The 19,706-nt window shown below is 53.0% G+C and overlaps 2 protein-coding genes across 3 annotated transcripts in view; both read left to right on the forward strand.

Annotated features, from left to right (window-relative positions):
• Window positions 1-16,676, forward strand: PLA2G6 (phospholipase A2 group VI). Its single transcript, XM_075500855.1, has 16 exons — window positions 1-640; window positions 1,171-1,386; window positions 2,202-2,382; window positions 3,948-4,135; window positions 5,406-5,502; window positions 7,007-7,189; window positions 7,400-7,508; window positions 8,097-8,240; window positions 9,953-10,043; window positions 10,842-11,005; window positions 11,530-11,680; window positions 11,868-12,004; window positions 12,649-12,803; window positions 13,493-13,660; window positions 14,813-14,886; window positions 15,414-16,676. The coding sequence occupies exons 1-16, from the start codon at window positions 432-434 to the stop codon at window positions 15,553-15,555; spliced, it is 2,409 nt and encodes an 802-aa protein (XP_075356970.1). The 5' UTR covers window positions 1-431; the 3' UTR covers window positions 15,556-16,676.
• BAIAP2L2 (BAR/IMD domain containing adaptor protein 2 like 2) overlaps window positions 14,770-19,706 on the forward strand; it is a 15,076-nt gene continuing 10,139 nt past the window's right edge. The window contains exons 1-4 of one of the 2 annotated variants that reach the window (XM_075500840.1): window positions 14,770-14,886; window positions 17,992-18,126; window positions 19,118-19,193; window positions 19,511-19,597. In XM_075500840.1, the coding sequence (XP_075356955.1) occupies window positions 18,088-18,126; window positions 19,118-19,193; window positions 19,511-19,597 (202 nt within the window). In that variant the 5' untranslated portion in view covers window positions 14,770-14,886; window positions 17,992-18,087. Of the gene's footprint in view, window positions 14,887-16,356; window positions 16,495-17,991; window positions 18,127-19,117; window positions 19,194-19,510; window positions 19,598-19,706 lie in introns of those variants that run through there. The other variant, XM_075500830.1, reaches the window with a different exon arrangement.

Genomic DNA, 19,706 nt, shown 5'->3' on the forward strand with positions numbered 1-19,706 from the left:
AGGACGCCGGGGGCCCGTCGTGCTCTGCGGGCGCCGCCGCACTCTGGGCGCCGGGCCCGGCCCCGCCAGGCCGCGGGTGCGCGTCCGCTTCTCCCGGCGGCGAGCGGCTCCTCCCAGCGCGGGCAGGCGGCAGGGCGCCGGGGCGGGCTGTGGAGGGGGTGTTTCCCGCCGAGTCGGCGGAGTAAGGCCCGTGAGAGGGAGGTCAGAGGTCGCCGTGAGGTGCTCTTCCCGGAGGAGCCAGGAAAGAAACCGCAGGTGCCGGTGCGAGGCGTTCCTCCCGGATGGTGTGTCACCCCGGCGGCTCTCGGTTCTCCTTTCCCGGCGCTGGGTCGCTAAGTTCAGGGAAGGGCCGTGGCCGAGCCGGGCTGCGTGGAGCCTGTGGCCGCGTTTCGCTCAGAACGCGGGGGAGAACCGCCTGAGTCTCCAGAAAGATGCAGTTCTTTGGCCGGCTGGTGAATACCATCAACAGTGTCACCCAAATATTCACAAACCCTTACCGGGTGAAGGAGGTGCCGGCTGCAAAGTATGCCGCCCATACCTGCCTGAGGGAGGAAGGCAGGGTGGTCCTGTATAAGAACAGCCTCACTTGCTCGTGGGATTGCCTGCTGCTGAATCCCCAGAGCCCACAGGTCGCTTTCCGGTAAGTGACAGACCTTTTGCAATCGCTACTCAAGTGTGAAACTAAAAACCCGAAATCTCCGATCTCAAGACCGCAGTGCTGTGCAGCTGGGGGCGTGGGGCGATGTGAGTGATCAGCAGGTGGGCTCATGAGGAGTGGGAGGCCCTTGCGTGTGCTGGTGGAGGAGTCGTCATCAAAACAGCCTGTGAGAACAGGGCAGGACAGAGTCCAAACACTGTGAAAACAGGCAGCGGTGAAATAGGTACTCGGGGCAGAACGTCCACGGGTACATGCACTTCTGCTCCTACCCGTTGTTGCTTTAGCATCTGAGCACAGGATACTTCAGCCCAAAAGTTAACGTTCTTCAGGAAGAGGACGTGCTCTCTGCTAGTGAAGTAGGCTCCCTTCTCTTGGAACAAGCATGACACCAGATGAGGAGGGATGGGAAAGTCCCCAGCACTAATGTTTGGAGAAGAGCTGTTTCTCTCAGATATGTGGGATGAGGGTTGTTTCTTTGAGCAGGACCAATGCTGCGTTTCCCTTTCCTCCAGCCTCTTCCAGCTCGACAATGAAGCAGATGCCCTGGTGTGTTTTGAGCAGTACGCCAGGCAGCTGCGCCCTTTCTACGAGAGCTCGCGCCAGCCCTTGTCGCTGGAGGATCTCCAGCAGCTCAGTGACTGCTTCCGCAACCACCCCAGCTGGTCCTCGGCACACGTCGCGGTGGAGATCGGTCATCGTGAGAGCTTCCGGCACAACCATGTTCTGAGGCAAGGGGCGGGAGGGGTCTCCGGTGGGCCTGGTGCTGGGAACAAGCTCGGGAGGGCAGGCTAGGCCAAATTAGGGTATCCCGGCTTGATGTATCAAAGCAACGGGGGCTGCGTCTTGGAGGAGCTTAACACCTGTGGTTACTGCAGAGCTCGAGTTTAAAAGTGCCGGCCTTGGTGTGTCTTGTCTGAATGACAGATGTTGTAGCAAAGGGGGTCCGATGGTCGCTGTGTAAGCTTATTGGCGGGCTTTCAGCCTGCTGCTGTGGACATTAAAGCCCGGAGCTCTGGTGTTTGAGCTAAAGGATTGAAGTGCTAGAGGCACTAGTTAGATTCTTATAACCCTTGTGGAGCTGCTTTTTGGAGGGGGTTGTGGCTGACTTTGTAAACCATGAGAGAGGAGGTACAGTAGGACTGTCTTTCTGGAAATGTTTTTTGGCCACAAGCCTTTGCTCCCTTTCCGTGAGGAAGTTCACTGAGGATAGGGGAGACTAGTGAGGAGTTAGGGGACTGCGGGACTAATGGCAGCACCTCTGCCAGGTTGCTGACTGTAACCTGTCTCCTGCCTTCCTTTGGGCAGGGGGAGCTGCTCCCACATGGGGGGCAGAGGAAGAAGCAGCGTGTCAGGGATAGGGTCCATGGCAGGGCTGCTTGGTGGCCCTTCCCTGGCAAGAGGCCGGGCTTCCGTGAACCTCGTGGTTCGCACCAGCTGGGCCTGTCGCAGATGTGGAAGGTACCTTCGTATCAGCTCCCAGGGCGGCTGCACATGCTTGTCTTCGCAGCCTTTCCGTGGCCTCATGTTGACTCGTCTCTTGCAGCTGCGTGAACAGCACGGACAGTGAGGATGGCTGCACCCCGCTGCACCTGGCGTGCCGCAAGGGAGACATGGAGTGCCTGCTGGAGCTGCTGGAGTGCCACGCGCGAGTGGACGTTACCGACAGGAACGGGGAGACCGTTTTCCACTATGCTGTGCGAGGGAACAGCCCCCAGATCATCGAGGTAGGAGCGATTTCAGAGCTGGGGGGGAGTGGGACTAGAATGGGTCCTCTCTGTGCTGTGAGGAGGGAGACAAGAAAATAGCTGCAAACAGGGGAGGAAAAAGTTAGTTCCCTCTGCTACAGCAAGTTAATGCTTGAGGCTGATTTCAGCCTCTTTCTTCCCCCTTTACTGGTGCTGTTTCCCGTAAGCAGGCTCCAGATTCCACCCTGCAGTGGAACAGGGACATTAAGCAAGTTTCCTCAGAAAGTGTCTTTCATTGTTGTTTGCTTCAGGCCTTTCCTGCCTTTCCTCAGGCCCTTGGCCGTCCCTTCTCTGTCTCCTCCAAGCAGGTATTTGGTTCTGGGCAGAGTGCTCCCATGGGGGAGCGTGTGTTTAGGTTGCTGTGGGGGAGTGTGTGTTGCCCACAGACTGAAGGACAGTTCAGAGCCGCCCTGGCCTCTCCTGAGCTGCAAAACCTGTTATTTGAACTGAGCGGCCTTGCACGGGGGACAGCAATCAGAGCCTCGAGGCAGAGACAGTCTGAAGCTGGAGGCATTCTCGACTGCTGAGAAGTGCTGGGCAGAGTGACAGGGTTCGTAAGGGTGTGGGTGGCCTTCCACGTTGGTTCCTCAGGTCTATCAGCTCTCCAGCACCCAGTGCCAGCACAAGACTGGCTCTCCCCTCTGGCTGCACCCCTCACATTTGCCCAATACGTGTTGTGACAGCCTCCCGCTGCCTGCCAGACTGTGCTGGGGTTTCTTAATGTGTGATGGGAGAGGGATAAAGATCAGGGCTTGCCATGCTGTGGAGGAGGGCATTTAGGACCTTTTGTATGAAAAAGATATCCTCTACCTTTATTTCTCTGATGGCAGCAACTTGGCTTGTTGTTACAGAAATAATTCCAGGTCTGATCTGTCTCCTGTTTGTTTCTTTTCTCTCTTGATTCCTTGCTAAAAGAAGAGAAAAGAAACTCTAAATTCCCGCTTCTCTTGTGTGCACCAGGGTTTCCCCAGTATGGCAGTGGGATATTTTTGTGTAACAAACCAGTCAACAGGTAACAGGTCTAAAATTTACAGGGAGAATAGGAAAATTCCTTCAAACGTATTCCTACGTGTATATATTAAACAGAATCCTGTTTGTATCTGAAAGCAATGGTGGAGTTGCAGGGGAGGTTGAGCTCCTGCTTGCTGACTGGCCGTGGTAACTGATGGGGCTGCAGCAGGAGAGAGAACTACTGGTTTCAGTTAGCGCTCTCATTCGATTGGGTTGAGCTTGGCTCATGCAGCAGGAGACGGTGGGAGTCTGCTGGGCTGTGTCGTTCAAGGTGGTGCGAGCCCTTTTTGGCTGAGAGGTGCCCCAGAAGCACCTGGGCCAGAGGAAGAGGGCACAGAGAGCAGCGGGAAACCCTTTGGGGAGAGAAAACAAAGAGCACTTCCATAGCTACTGTGTTGGAAGCAGGGGTGGAGAAGACAGGCTGTAGCATCGTGAGGAACCCAGTGCTCCAGAGTCTGTCCTCAGAACTCAGGAAGAGAGACGGTGTTCTTCCATGTCTATCTATTTATTTATTTATTGTCTCCTCTTCCCAGCTCCTGGGCAGAACCCCAACTGCTGGCTTGGACCACCTGAGCCGTGAAGGGCTGACTGCTCTGCATCTCGCTTGTCAGCTGGGCAAAGAGGACATGGTTCGGTCTCTGCTGAAATGCCGTGCTAGCTGCAGTGTCATGGGGACGCTGGGCTACCCCATCCACACAGCACTGAAGTTCTCCCAGAAGGGGTGAGTAACTGCTTGGGCTGCCAGAACAGGGCTCTTCCTCCAGTCTGGGGACCTGTCTGCTTGCTGAGGATTGTCCAAGACTGGATCTGTTTCAGGGCAGTGCTCAGTAGGAAGATGTCTTGTGCTGTCCTCTGCTGCATCACCGAGTTTGCAAAAGAACAGGGAAGTGCTGGTTTGGAAAAGAAAGAAACAGTTTCAGAAAAAAAAGTTTTTCCCTGAATTTATCTATATATATTATTTAGTATCAGACATCAGGAGAAAGACACAGATTTTTTAAAAAAATGTTTGTGAAATACCTTTTCTCAGAATGAGCTGTGAGAAGATGATTTACTGATGCTTAAATAGTATTGCTAATTGCTGTACCGCTGTCTTTGAGTGCTCTGATCCTAATAAGCTTTCATTTCAAAGCCTCGTTACTCCCGTCTCCTGTGGGCCAAAGGTACTCTTGACTCTTAATAACACGCTCTGGAACTGAATCAAAAGAGACATGATGTTTACTCCCTGTTTTGTTTTCCCTGGAGAAATTTGATTCTCTTTGTATGTGCTTTATAATACTTAATTTTCATAGAACGTCCAAGCTCTACAAATAGGGCTCTCAGGTCAACACTAGCTGCTGCTAACTAATTTTGCAGCATTTTGAAAAGTGCTTTCCAACATTAGAGACACATTCACAAGACAAAAATGTGCTTAGGTCCCTCAGTTTGCACTGGGGCTTGATCTCTTGTATGTGGTTTATTTGATGATGTTTCAGAGTGGAGAGTGTATGCTTGATTCGTAAGTCTAGCTACACACACTTTCTAGGCACTAGATACTAGTCTATTCACAATAGGTGTGATTTTTCACTCATAGGGAATTACGCAGAGTCTTAATTTCAGCAAGTATTTAACTATTTCAGTTTTATCCCCACATTTCCACGGAGAGAGAGGGAGAAGAGAAGAATTTCCCCTTGGGTCTTGAGAGTTTTCAGAAATGCCATATTCCTGTATTGGAGAAGCACCCAGATGTTGCTCCACAACTTGGAATTGGGAAGGAATTCTCCTGCTTCCTCCGAACACTGTGCTGCTTGTATGCTTCCTGTTGCGCCCTTCCTTTCTAAAAAGAGCAAAACAAAACTGCAGCTGAGGAACTTGCAGGTGTTGCAGAGAGCCTGCTGCTGCTGCTGCTGAAGGGTTTCCTGAAAGGCTCTGGGTGGGAGGCAGGTGCTGATGTGAGTGGAGGTCTTGAGTCAAGACGGCAGCCACCCATCCCTTCGTCTCGTTGTCTTTGCCAGGTGTGCACAGGCCATCCTCGAGGTGGATGCCAGCCAGGTTCACTCCAAGGACCCACGCTATGAAGCCACTCCGCTGCACTGGGCGAAGAACGCAGAGGTAAATGGAGCCAGTCTGTGGCGAGGGCCTGTGCTGCCACCCAGCACCCGGTTAATTCACAGAATCACAGAATCATATAGGTTGGAAAAGACCTTTAAGATCATCGAGTCCAACCATAAACCTAACACTGCCAAAACCACCACTATACCATGTCCCTAAGCACCTCATCCAAATGTCCTTTAAATACCTCCAGGGATGGCGACTCAACCACTTCCCTGGGCAGCCTGTTCCAATGCTTGATAACCCTCTCGGTGAAGAAGAATTTCCTAATATCCAGTCTAAACCTCCCCTGGCGCAACTTGAGGCCATTTCCTCTTGTCCTATCACTTGTTACTTGGGAGAAGAGACCGACCCCCACCTCTCTACAGCCTCCTTTCAGGCAGTTGTAGAGAGCCATAAGGTCTCCCCTCAGCCTCCTTTTCTCCAGGCTAAACAGTCCCAGCTCCCTCAGCCGCTCCTCATCAGACTTGTGCTCCAGACCCTTCACCAGCTTCGTTGCCCTTCTCTGCACACGCTCCAGCACCTCAATGTCTCTCTTGTAGTGGGGGGCCCAAAACTGAACACAGTATTCGAGGTGCAATTCCTCATGCTGCTGACCTCTCCCTTTCCTGCGTGCGTGTGCAGAACTCTGGGAGTGTCAGAGCCCAGCCAGCAGCCCGGTGTTTGATTCCCTTTGCCATGTGCTGGTCAGTGCTGTTTGCCATGGGGGACGGAGCTGTGGAGCCTTGCAGTGAAACAGACTGGTGGGCTCATCCCTAGTATGTCATCCTTGGCTGTGAAACTGCCAGCTTGTCCTTTTTCCCTTTTTGTTGGGGGAAATTGCAGCAGTGCCACTGTTACCCCTGGGGGGAGCTCTCTTCTCATTACTGACAGTTTCACGGGAGGAAGCGGACTGATGCCTTGAAAACTGCAGGGAGAGTGTGAGGTGGGCACAGGGTGGTGGTGTGTGGGTTATGGTCCATCTTCTGTCAGAGGTGGGCAGATCAGTGGTGTGACATGCCATGCTGGAACACCTGAACGGTGCTTGTTGCAAGCAGAGGACGTTCCTATGGCAGGACTGTTTTCCCTCCTGCAGTATTACATCCCTCTCAGTAATGTCCTGTGGAGTTTCAGAGCAGACATAAATCTGCTTGGGTTATAAAGAGGAGATCGAAAAGCAAACTTTTTCCCTCCAGTCTGCAAGGATTCTGGCCTGAGTAGGAACTGTTTTTTCTCCATTGCTCTCAGCCAGTTGCTACACCTGCGTATAAGTTCCAGAACATCCAGAAGCTCTAGCGAGATTGTGAAGCCACCAACTAGTTTTGTGGTAAAAGACAGAGAAACCTCATCTCCACTGCTTGGAACAAGGCAGCTGGCATCTGCCAGCCAGCCGTGTCCAGGCTAAGGGCCCCACCTCTTCCCCTGCTTTGCTTGCCATGAGACCTGGATCGTTTGGGCACCCAGGCGGTTGTCCTCATGATTGCTTTCTCTCTTCTTGACCTGGCATATGTATGCTTGGGCACAGATGACACGGCTGCTGCTTGAGTATGGCTCCGAGGTGAATTTGACCAGCCAGACGGCTGACACGGCTCTGCACATCGCGGTCAAGAGGGGACGCTTTGACAGCGCCATGGTACTTCTGACACATGGGGCCCGCACCAATGCCAGGGGTCAGGATGGCAACACACCACTGCACTTGGCCATGAAGGTGAGTTTTCTGCAGAGGCTGCTGGGAAGGAGAGAGAGGATTTTCTTGAAGGGTTGAGGCAGGGACAGACTCCTTTGAAATTCTAGCTGTTGTCCTTCATGGGGTGATCCCTTGTGGGTGCTTTGGCTAATGAAGAGAGGAGGGAGGGAATGCGAGATGATGTAGCCAAGGGGAGCGTGGCTCTTGACTGAGCTTTCTCTTGTCCCCTAGCATGACCACCTGGATATGATCAAAGCGATCGTTGTGTTTGGAGGAGATGTTGAGATCCCCAATGATTTTGGGGAGACACCGATGCTGTTGGCAGCCAGGAGCAGCAAAGGTGAGGGAGCATGTCAGCAGCCTTACAGGGTGAACCCGGCATCCTGTCTCCCCTTGATAGACAAAACAGTGTCTTGGGGAGAGGTGAAAACATGCCAAGCATGCGTGATGCTTCTCCGACGTGCTTTCCCAGCTTCTAGTCGCTCACAGGGCAGGCACTTTGTAAGCTAGTGGTGTAAGCTTTGTATTAATAGCCCTTGATGAATTTCTCTTCTATGAGACAGAGATGCAAGAGGAAAAGCTGGCACACGCTCTCCCTCTTTCAAGCCACGATGTCAGGCTCACAACAGGATGACGCAGTGCTGCTGAACCGCCCAGGCATAAGCAGACGCGGGCGGTCCTTCAGTGGCAAGAAGTGTATGCCACACGCCCTTGAAACTGCACAACATTGGGTACCCCTGCTGTGCACAAGTCCTGCTGCCTGGTGTTCGGGGAGAGATACCTGGGACATGCTTTCCCCTTACCCAGGTCATCCCAGAGGTTTTGTGAGGGTCAGGGCTGCTGTGAATTTCGCAGAGCCCTCCCCCCCCCAAGTGTGTGCGTGCACCGATTCGCTTTCTGATCTGTGACTCCCCCTTCGTCACCTAAGGTGCAAACCGGAAAGTGCTCTTAGACCTGCTGCAAGCTGTAGGGGCCGAACGCTGCCACCCACCCAATCCCGACTCCCCAGGCCTGGCACCATCTGCCGCCTCCTTCCTGGAAGGCCGTCCTTCCCCGTGGAGCAGCTTCACAGGTTAGGTAAAGCCTCCCCTGGTCCTCCCTCGCTCTCCTCCCTTCTTGCTTCGCAGTGCTGTCTCAGATCTCTTCTTCAGATGAACTGTGCTCTGGGGACTGTCTCCTAGCTCTCAGTTTCTGGTGACTTGGTCCTCATTCAGCTGTTGCAGGATCCCGTCTCTTTTCTCTGTTTTTCATGTTTGTGTGTACTCTAAACTCTTGTACTCTAAACTTTTGTTTTATAGACTTGACACAATGCAGCTCTGTAAAAAGGAAAGGGAAGACTGGTTCCCTAACCCCTCTGAAAGAGGTGCAGGACTTAGCTGCCTGCATGCACTTTATCCACTGGGCCATGTACAGAAGGGGAAGTACTTGCTGGTCTGCCTTGAGGACCTCCCAGTGTCATGCTGGGCACAAGGAAATTAGAAGCGTCACTCGTTCAGATCCTGGAGGCCAGCAGCTGGGAGAGGGAGGGGATGAAGCCCAAGTATAAGCGACCTTGGTCACAGGGTTTACGTTACGCATAGGAAAAGCCTGCCTTAGGACATATGATTGTGTCTTAGCTTGTGTTCTGTACTGCCCAGACTGTGTGAATAAGCCCCTGGGTCTGTTCTAGGTGCCGGGCTTTCTTCCTCTGGGAAGCTCTGGAGCTCAGGCAGAGGCAGCATGAGGGGTTACGGAGTGGGCAGTGGGTGAGTTGGCTTGGAGGGAGGCTCTGAGCCTTGTGAGAGGGGCATGCAGGCAGATAACAGCTGCTTGTGGTCCACTTCCCCTCTCAGGTTGGTGGTTTTCTTTGCAAAGGCCCTGCTGTGGGGCTAGAGGAGAACACCCCCCCACCCCCCCAGGCCCTGGAGTGCGTCTGTGTCACCACAAGTCTCACTGGCTGGTGAGACCAGGACTTTCTTCTCACCATGGCCTTGTGAAGGTGACTCCCCCAGCTTCAGCTCTGATGCAGTGACAGAGCAAGGCCCTTTTTTGTCCCAGACTCTGGTCCTTAAAGAAACTCCTCACCACGTTCATTGTCATCCACAGCCACCTTCCGGCCTGGGAGCTGGCAGGAGTATTTAACTTCTTTCCCCCTGTTCTTTCTTCTTTTGGTTTCACAGGCTGGCTTCTCACCTAGGCTGGATTGGTGCCCTGCACCCAGGGGGGCCTGGGTGTACATCAGCTGAGGGGTAATGACAAGCCACCCTGTCCCCACAGCTCTAGGTTATCTGCCTAGGTTACCTCGCAGGAGTAGATTTAGGTTTTATCTTGCAGCTTGCAGTAAACTGTGTACTGGCCACGCTGCTAGGCTCTGCCTTCTCTCTCGCCTACTGTGCTCATCATCTGCTCCTACAAATCCTTCGTCTTTGCTAGTACACCTCCGGCTGCCTGCTCTAAAGGACGAGGTTTCTCCTCTTTGGTGCGGAGTTTAATCTGGGGGGGTACCTGGTGGCTGTGGGTAAGATGGCTTGTGTCTCCTGCAGGGAGCTTTATTCAATTGGGAAGGGAGTTGGACGTTCTCTGTGTGATTATGGTGGAAATGATTTACTGCAGGCGTGGGAGGTTTGGGTACCCTGACCAAGGTTTCTGGGGACAGAGAGAAAGCAGGAAGAATAATAGAAGGTTTGCTAATTGATTAAGTATAATTTGGTTGACTAATATCTCTGAGGCACGTATCAGAGGGTTCAGGTAGCAAAGTTTTTGCTCTATTTCTTTTTTCCCTTTTGCATGTTCATGGCCCTCTAGGGTTCGAGAACCTTCTGTATGTTTCCACAACGTTCGGACAGTTGGTGAAGGCACCAGATGTTGTGGACTCGCCCAGTGAGGGTAGAAGAAAGTAAGTGAGGAACAGCTGCTGTCCAGACTCCCATGCAACTTGAAGGTGAAAGCCGGGTGTGTGAATTCCTCCCCATCCACACCTGTGGGTGTGGCATCCTCAGAGCTGACATTATTTAGTGTCCATTGATGTTGCAGTTTTTGGCAGAACCCCCCCTGTGCCTTGTTGCAGTAAATCTCTGTTCCCATAAACGACTGCTGCCTGTTCCTGCCTGCAGCCCTGGAGCTGCAGTGGAGCCCGAACTAGCAGGTGAAACCCCTGCTCTGTTCCTCCCCTCTGCCACTGGGCACCAAACGCTGTTTTGGCTTTGTGATTTCCTCATCGCTGCATGCTGCCCTCACGCTCACCCAGGTCCTTTGCCAGCCTGTGCGCTGCCTTGGCAGTGCCTGCACCTCGTCTTGCATGGGCCAGAGGGAGGGTTGGCACTGAAGTGGTGCTAGCAGGAACTTAGGGCTGTCCGATTTTTATTTATGAGGCAGTATCTATTACTATAATTACTACTATAATAAGGGACTTGGATGCATTTTTGGCTTGTGAATGTCTCTCTGGTGTAGAGGTTAGAGATAGCTAAAAGAGCCAGTGGTGTTGCACCAGCTCTGAGACTTATCTGGCTGTGTTCGGTCTTATTTGCATCTGAAGAAGCACCTCTGGATTTATTTGTTGACTGATTACACTGTCCACAGCAGCGTTCTTTTTAACGACCTAGTTTCCCACCCCCAGGGCCGCGTTCCCACATGGTGTGCTGTGATTTGTAAGCTGTCCCACAGCTCCCAGTCATCTGTGTCTGTCTCTCTCCAGTCACGACCTCCTCCTGTGCCTGGATGGAGGGGGCATCCGGGGCCTGGTGCTCATCCAGCTCCTCCTGGCTATTGAAAAAGCTGCGGGCCGTCCCATTCGTGAGATTTTTGACTGGATCGCAGGGACCAGCACTGGAGGGATCTTGGCCTTGGCTATTGTGCACGGTGAGGACAGTGCAAATAATGGGCCCCTTCTTGCTCCTGGGAGCTCGAGCGCTCCTCCGTGGGGAGCGGATGCAGGGTGGGAGCTGCCTCTCTGAGTCCCAACTGAGATTTGTTGTCCCTGCCAAAGGAGGGAAGGGATGTTCGTTAATGAAGGAAAGTCTCGACCTGGCTTTGTGCTCGATTATCACGTCAGCTGGCCTTGAGCAGTTTTCTGGGTTTTGGGAAGCACGTGGTGGCAGAGTGCAATGTTCTGTTCTTCCTGCTCTCTCCACGGGGGTTTTACAACAAGGTGATTGGCACTTTCTGGTAGTGGGAAACTATGTTCTGAGCTTGCCCTTCCTCTTTAATCCTTCCCAGTCATGCTGCTGAGGTCTGAGCAGATGACAGGCAGCCTGGGAAGGGGATGGGATTGGGAGTGATGCCTCCCATCTCCCGCTGGTTCTGGAAAGTCCCAGCTGTGATGTGCTGTTTGTTCTGCCTGCCCTTCCTGCCCCGCTCCCTGCTCCTGCTGACGCTGTTCTCAGGGAAGTCCATGGAATACATGCGCTGCCTGTACTTCCGCATGAAGGACATGGTGTTCCGGGGGTCTCGGCCCTACGAGTCAGAGTCCCTGGATGAGTTCTTGAAGAAGGAATTTGGGGAAAACACCAAAATGACAGATGTCCAAAAACCCAAGTAAGTCCTGGCTGGGGCTGCGCTGGTTGATGCTCTCCTGAGTGTGCTCTAGACTTCTCTTGGCACAGATGCTCAGCCTCTCCTTAGAGCATATGTGGAGGGGTGTAATGTGCAGACTATTGAAGCCATAAGTATGGGGGGTGTGTGTGTCCATTTTACTCTTGTTCTGTCTTGTCCTCTCCCCCAGGGTTATGGTGACAGGGACGTTGTGCGACCGGCAGCCAGCTGAGCTCCACCTTTTCCGGAATTACCCTGTACCAGAGACAAAAAGATTAACTGAATACAACAGAAAAGCATCTTTCAAACCACTCACTCAGCCAAAAGGTAAATGCTGGCACACAGCAGTCCAGCTGGTTGGCAGGGGAGGGGGCCGTTCCTCAGAGACAGAAGATTTCCTGTTCTTCCTCCCATTGCTCTGAAAATCAAGGTGTCCCAGCAGTGGCCCATCCCTGATCTTGACTTGTAGTTTGATCCTAGTGATGGGTCCCTTTTCTCATCTCTCCTCCTCCCTCGGCTTCTCTTGTACCAGGAACAGGGGCTGGCTAGCGAGGTTCATGAGGAGGGGTTCTGCTAGAGGAGTCCTGTGTACAGTCAGTACCTTTCCCTGGGCTCTCAGGAGCAGATTAACATGGAAGAGCTGTGTAACTGAAGCATGCAGCCCCCTCCAGCTTGCTTCTTTCTTTGTCTAGCAAACATAACTGGTTCACCATCAAAATAGCAGCAATGAAGCTGGTAGAGAGCGAATTTGACCCAGGATACGTAGAAAGTGACAAGAACATCTTTTCAAGTCCCCCAAAATAATCCTGCGCACCCAAGCAGAGGCCCTACTGTTGGGAGAAAGAGGTGCGACTATCTAGGGCAGGATCTTCTGGGATTGCAAGCCCTCCTGCTTTGTGTTGGTGAAGGCAGGGTGCTTCTTGCACACAGGAAAGTTGCTGCAAGAGGCCGTATGCTTTGTCTCCCTCCAGACCAACTTGTATGGCGCGCTGCCCGCTGCAGTGGTGCGGCTCCCACTTATTTCCGGCCGATAGGCCGCTTTCTGGATGGCGGGCTGCTAGCCAACAACCCGACCCTCGATGCCATGACGGAGATCCACGAGTACAACAAGACGCTGATCAAGAAGGTGAGGGAAATCCTGGCCCTGGCTGATAACTGGGGCTTTATTGGCTTCACTGAGCCTCCCTTGAAGGGGAAGAGGGTTTGGGAATGGATGCCTCTCTAGTGGATAAACAAGTTAGCAATGCAGCACCCTAGAAGGGAGTGTATGGAGTGGGATATGTGTTGGGAATGGTGGCTGAGAGGTGAAATACCTCTTCTGACAAGGGTGTGAGATGGGGAGGCAGCCCCACCAGCCTGTCCTTGCTACTTCGAGCAAGGGTGATTCAGTTGGTGGTTGTGTGTGGCTCTTGATGCAGCTCTGCAGGGCCTTTTTCTGCCCAAAAATAGATGGAGAAGACAATGGTAGGGCACTCTGCAAGGCTGAAGAGTGGGTGCTTTCTGTGGAGTGGCAAGTTCCTCAGAAAGACGAATAACTACTGGAAGCTACTGCTCGCTGTAGCTGAAAGGGGAGGTGTGTTGCCAAAATGACTGAAGGAGTTGGACTGTTTCACAGTCAGAGACAGAACAGTGCAACTGTTGAAGTCACAGGGGTTATACCTGCCTCACCAGGCAGTTCTAAAGGGGGAGGGTTGGGGAGAGAAAAGGCTACCGAGCCTTTTGCCTTGGCTTTCAGAGCTTCCCCACGACTGCTGTGAAAGACATGATCCACCTTAATTGTCGGTCCTTGCAAACAAATCTTTTGTTTGTCCACAGGGTCAGAGGCAGAAGGTAAGAAAATTGGGATTGGTGGTCTCCCTGGGGACAGGGAGGCCTCCGCAGGTCCCAGTGAGCTCTGTGGATGTTTTCCGCCCCTCCAACCCTTGGGAGCTGGCGAAGACCGTCTTTGGGGCCCGGGAGCTTGGCAAGATGGTGGTGGATTGTGTGAGTACTGGGAGGAGGGGATGGGGGAAGACCCCTGGGGCTGCTTGCAGAGGGGGAGCAAAGGTTTCCAGTCTTCAGCTTCTTCCTTTTGGAAGAAAATTGTATTTCCTTGGAACTGCTCCGACCATGGCCAGTTCAAGGAACAGATGTAGTGGGTAACCGAAGAATTGCAGGAGCACAGCAGGTCTGAAGCCCTGTCTGCCTGTTCGGGGTTTCAAGTGCCAAGGGAGGTGCAGTTCCTGCAGCTGTAAGGAGCTAAGGTGTGGGAGAGCTGAGGAAAGGATGGTGGTCAGTGACCCCTAGGAACATTTGCAGGTGTGAGTTCATGAAACTCAGTATCTTTCCAGGGAGCATTGATTATCATCTGAGCAACCTGGACCAAAAAAATCACGCCTCAGAAAACAGCAATTCATTTTTCTTTAGAAAAGCTTTGTTATCCCCACTGGGGAAATGAGCAAATGGTAGAGAAGTGGGAGTATCGCTAATAAAAAGCAGTAGTTCAGAGTTGTGGTTAGCAGTGTGTAACAGGCATACGTTCTTGGATGCTTCAGAAAGAAGCTCATTAAATGTTGTACATGAAAACACTCCAAATGAATGAAAGCCAGAAAGATCAGAACTGAGGTTTTGACTGTAATCTTAATTTTGTTGCTTTATCTCCTCTTAGCTTCCTAAAGCCAGAAAATACCCGGACAGGTCCCTCTGCTTACCCTGTCTTTTATTTCAGGGCTCCCAGGGAAGCTGTCCCAGGATAGCCCAGAAAGCCTGCAGTAATCGCAGGCTCTACTGGTACTGGGCTTGGACAGAAATGGATAGAGATGAAATCCCAAGGAGGCTGTGATTCAGATTGTCCTGGGGGTTTCTTTAAGGGAATCCACTTAGTGCTGTGATGGATGGAAGGTCTATAGGGTGCAGTACCTTGTGTCCCAAGGACCCAGGAGCACTGTTCTTATGTTAAAATAAAACAAAACCAAACAAACAAACAAAAAGCCACCCCACTCTTGGTGGTGAACGTTGCCATCCAGGATGCACTTGCTCCTGGTTTTCCCTCTCCCTCTGCAGCTTGTGCAAGTTTGATTTGGTGCCGGGGAACCTCTTGCAGGCAGGGGGAGAGCAGTGTGACAGACTCTAATTGTGGGCCCGTTTCTCCTGCAGTGCACTGACGCAGATGGCCCAGCTGTGGATCGTGCCAGGGCCTGGTGCGAGATGGTGGATATCCCATATTTCCGGTAGGAGCTTCCTTTCCGCTCTCTGCACAGACCTATTTTTAGCCCTCTCACTTCAGACCTGGCTGTGGCACGTGTCATCCCAAATCGTGTCCCCTCCAGTGGCATGCCTGCCCAGAGCTGTCCCCCTGCTCCCTTTCCTCATGCCTCAGTGACATATCGGAGGATGCCACGGCCCACTCTGAGCTGATGCACCGAGCACACCTTGTCTGGGGTTGGTTAGTGGGGGCTCGGGGGATGCTGTCTAGCAGGGTCCTTAGGGGATGTGCATCCTGCCCTATTCCACCACGCACAGCGTGTTTTGAGGCTTGTGCCTTAGGTGGTACCGTTGCTGAACTGAGTCTCAGCCTTGAGTGGGGTTATGCCTTGAAGGAGGGGGAAGGCCTCTGCTCTGCAAGCCTGCTAGATAAGGGGAAGCGAATGCCCAGGACAGGGGGAGCCACTTCGCACGAGTCCTGTGCTTGGCACACTTGCTGCCTTGTCGCGCTGGTGCTTGTGCCCAGCTGGTGATGCTGTCTTGCTGTATGCAGGCTCAACCCTCAGCTGCACACGGATGTGATGTTGGATGAGGTGAACAACACCGTGCTGGTGAACGCTCTCTGGGACACCCAGCTTTACATCTACCAACAGCGGGAGCAGTTTGAGCAGCTGGTGCAACATCTCTGCCAATGACTGACCTGGACAGTCCTGTTCAGCGTCCCCATGGCAGGGAGCAGCAGACATGGAAATGGCTTGGATTTGCCCTTGAAGCAAGATGTTGAGGTGGAGAGACTACTACTACTACTAATGGGGAATTAATGATATTTAATAGAAAACAGTGCACGTGTATTCCAGGACACACCCATGTATTCCCTGACACCTGTGAAATGCTGACAATTATCTTCATACCGTAGCCCCGTCTCTGCTGCTGTGCTCGGTTTTGCTGCCCTGCTTTCTGACCATACAGCCCTTCCCAGAAGCCAGAGCCCCCACCTACCTGTCTTGAGCTGTAGCAGCTGGAGTCTGTCTCCTGTCTGTGCAGCACCTCCACTGACAAAGCACAGTGCACCTTCCTGCATCACAGAATGGGCCAAGGCCAGATAAAGCTTCAGGGATTACTTGGCCCACTGAGGCCAAGGTGTTTCAGAGAGTATGGTATGGGAAAAAGGGATTATTCTTCCCCTGACACTCCTGGTTTGAAGGGGAGCAGAAATGCTGCAACTTTCTGCGGTAGATGTGACACAGAATGTTGCGACTCGCCTTGGGAGAAGGGGGAGCCTTTCCTGAGCCAGTTGTCTTCTGTAGCGCCTTCCCCTTTCCCCTTTGCGATGGGCTGGCAACACAGGAACTGACTGTGCCCAGGGTGGGAGCAGACCCCCCCAGAGACTGTTGTGTGCCACCTGACTGCTGTGCTACTCTTTGCTCAAGGGCTGAGATGTGAAAGCCTGTCTTTACTCGCAGCAGGCTCAAGATGAGGGACAATAGCCTTGGCTTGGTAGAGAGATTGTTTCTCTTTATTCGTAACATGGAATTGAAATGCTCTGAGATCAGTTCCCACCAAAGAAGCTGACCCTGTGACAATTTGAATTTACTTTTTTTACTGCTGGAAATTCCATTGTGAATGCTTCTGCAGTAAGTTTTCGTATTTATAAATAATTAATGTATCTCTTTTGAGGTGTTTTGAGGATTAACCTGAAAAACTGAAATCTGAATCATTTGCTTTTGACCAGATGGACTGCTGTTGTGAACAGTGCTTCCATGCAAAACTGACATGACCTGAAATAAAGAGAGGTTTGCATTTGGTTCCACTGTCATGCAGTCCATGGATGTCTTGTTTCTCTCTCTCCATCCTACAAAGTCCTGGAGGGGTTCTGAATTGCAGCCTCTGAAATTCTTAGAAGTAGAAAATGAGGAATTTGGCTCCTTGAGACACAGGGTCATACCCTTTGTATGGGCTGAAGAGGGGAATGGCCTGTCCCTGCAGCCAGCCCTAGGAGCATGTGTGTGGTGTGAGCGGCTGGCTGTCCCACAGAGCACAGCACTGCATGCTGGGCTTAGCAGTTGCAGCCAGTGGAGAGGCTTTGGACCAGTTCCCATGTGAGAATCCTCTTGGAGCTGGTCTGGCCTAAAAAGAGGAACACTGAAAACCCTTGGGATACAAATGACTGGAGATGGGGCTTTAACTTTGGTATCCCCAGGTGGTTCCCAGACAGGGTAACTGCTGCAAGCTTGCTGGACCTGGTGCCACTAAGGGATTCCTAAGGGACACTGCTGGCAGGAGTGTGGGTGCTGAGTCATGAATAGGGCTAAAAACTGATTATCTGCCTTCTGATCTTCGCTTTCACAAATGATATTGTGGCATTAAGGGGCTTTTAACGTGGAGTAAAGGTTTTATTTTTCCTGTATAATAGAGGGGCTTACCTCCCTGTGGAAAAACAAAACCCCACATCTTGGGAGGGAGAGAACATGAGCTCCTTTCTGCTTTTTGCCCTTGGCTTGCACTCTCCCCCTCTATAAGCCTGCACCATCTGCAGGGACTTCCTGGAGTGATCTGTGCTCGGGCTCCCTGCACGCAGGCAGGGAGCAGGAGGGTTCAGGCACAAGCTCCTGCATGCCATTAGGGAGCCTCATTGAGACTGGGAGCGGGAGGGATGCTAAGAGCCAGAGGGCTGAGGCCTGGGGTGGGGGAATAGTGGGCAGGGAAGAGGTGAAACCTGTTTTGAGCTTTCCTTGCGTTACCCCCCAGCCCCTGCTATTTGCTGCCTGCAATTGCAAGCTGTGTGCGAGGGACCTGAAGATGCTTTGCTAGCGCAGCGAAGCTGAGTGAGCCACCTCCGAGCGGTTGCAGTGACGGAGGCAGCAAGCCATAAGGCGGTTACTCTGGCAGGTGGCTGGCTCTGCAGGTGTCAGGGCAGGGAGAGCTGGCAATCAATAATTCAAGGAGGTGGTCACGTGCCCTTGCTAGCTGTTGTAGGATTCTTCTCTCCCCAGAGTCCGGTTACTTCCAGAGATCAAGTTCCAGCCTCTTGCTGGTGAATTATTAAACTCCAGCAGTGCTCCGTTCCCTTTGTACCACGTCTGTGTCTTCCTGCTGTACTACCTTGCCAGTGACGGGCTCTTTCCATCCAGCTGGCTGTGCAGAAGCAGAGTCCTCCGGGCCACTATAACACCTTGTGCTCTCCTTTGCTCCTTGCTTCTCCGTGGGAGAGCGAAAAGGCTCTGGAGATGGACCTGTCCTACAGATCCACCATCTCCATCTATAAGGTGAGTGCCAGCACCAGAGGCTGCTCCTGTCTGCCTAGGGGAGGTGTGCGGGTAGGAGAAGAGCTGTTTTCTGCCAAAGGCTCCCTTGAAGGGTGGACAGCAGAGGGCTGGATCCGTCCCCGGGCTGAACTGCAGCAGCTCCTGTGGGCTTTGGGCTGTGTTTGAGAGCAGACGGCTGGCAGGAGGGGAGGGTGCTGTGGGTCTTAAGGCAGATCCAGGAAGGAACTGGGCAACCAGGGTGGTTTGGACAGGGAGCAGGTTTATGAAGGGCGACACGCCATGGTTGCCAGTAGGAAGCTGGAGCTCAGAGCATCAGCTGTTTTCCCCTTTGCTGGAAAGAACAGTTTGATCTCACGAACGCTTCCCTACACACATCGGTGCTGCACCAAGGTGGTGAGGGCTGGGAGAAGGGGGAATTGCTTATTCCAGCCTCTGGTCTTCTCTGCCGCAGGCAATAAACACCTTTGATGCATACAGCAGGTAAGAGTGGAGAGGCTGGTCTGAAGCAGTCCGTCCCTTCCCTTAGCAGGCTGCTGAGTCTGGTAGTGCACCAGATCCTGGCCAGGAAAAAGTTGTGTTCATGCCTGGATAATAAGCCGTGGCCCTCACCCCAGCAGGCTCAGGGGTGAGGGGAAAGGCTGCTCAGATCCCCTTGCAGTTACTCCCCTGTCTGCAGCGGGTGTGGGGCCTTGGGAGAAAGCCATCTTCAGGCGACCACTTGGCTCTCCAGCGAGCTACCTTGCGCTCTGGTGTTGCTCCTCTCCCGGCTGGCTGGAGAGGACTCAGGGCAGCCAAAGGTCCCAGCTACCTCCGATGCAGGGAGCTGACTTTGTGCACAGCTGTACATCACCATGGCCGTCCAGCGTTGTGGCTGAGGGAGCTCTCTGGGCCCCTGCTGCACCCAGCCAAACCGCAGCAGGAGGGCATTGACCTGCTGCACTCTCTGGGGCGTGGGGAAGACTGGCGTTAATGTGCTTCTGCCTGGCCACAGAGTATCCTGGAGCAGTTCAACCCTGCGCTGGAGAACCTGGTGTACCTGGGGAACAACTACCTGCGTGCCTTCCACGGTGAGTGAGGTCCCGCATGGCCAAGGCTCCAGATCGTGCTGCTGCGTCCGTCCTGGGTGACCACTGTGCGTCAGGAGGGACTGCTGTCACCCAGGGCGAGGCTGCTGGTCCCCCCCATGGCATGTCCTCAGCTGCTCTTACTCACTTTTCTCCTGCTCCAGAACATGCTGCTGTTATTAGGCACAGATGGGGAGAGATGGGGTGCCCTTGCCTATAAGTGAGGTACCAGGGGGTGGCTGTCCTGTGTGCTGCTTGCTGGGGCTGGTGATGGTGGGAAGGCAGGCCAGATTCTTACCTCCCCTCTCCTCTCCTCACAGCATTATCCAAAGCAGCTGAATTGTATTTTAAGGCGATTGAGAAGATTGGGGAGCAAGCACTGCAGAGCTCCACCTCACACATGCTGGGTAAGGCTCTCCTGCTCGCCATCCTCTGTGCTGTGGTGAGCCACAGTTACATTTTTTTGGCCTTCCCCCTTAGCTAGTGTCTTTCCAGGTATTGGGGGAAGGAAGACAG

This window comes from Mycteria americana, chromosome 1 (genome assembly GCF_035582795.1).
Source record: "Mycteria americana isolate JAX WOST 10 ecotype Jacksonville Zoo and Gardens chromosome 1, USCA_MyAme_1.0, whole genome shotgun sequence".
Taxonomy (NCBI): domain Eukaryota; kingdom Metazoa; phylum Chordata; class Aves; order Ciconiiformes; family Ciconiidae; genus Mycteria; species Mycteria americana.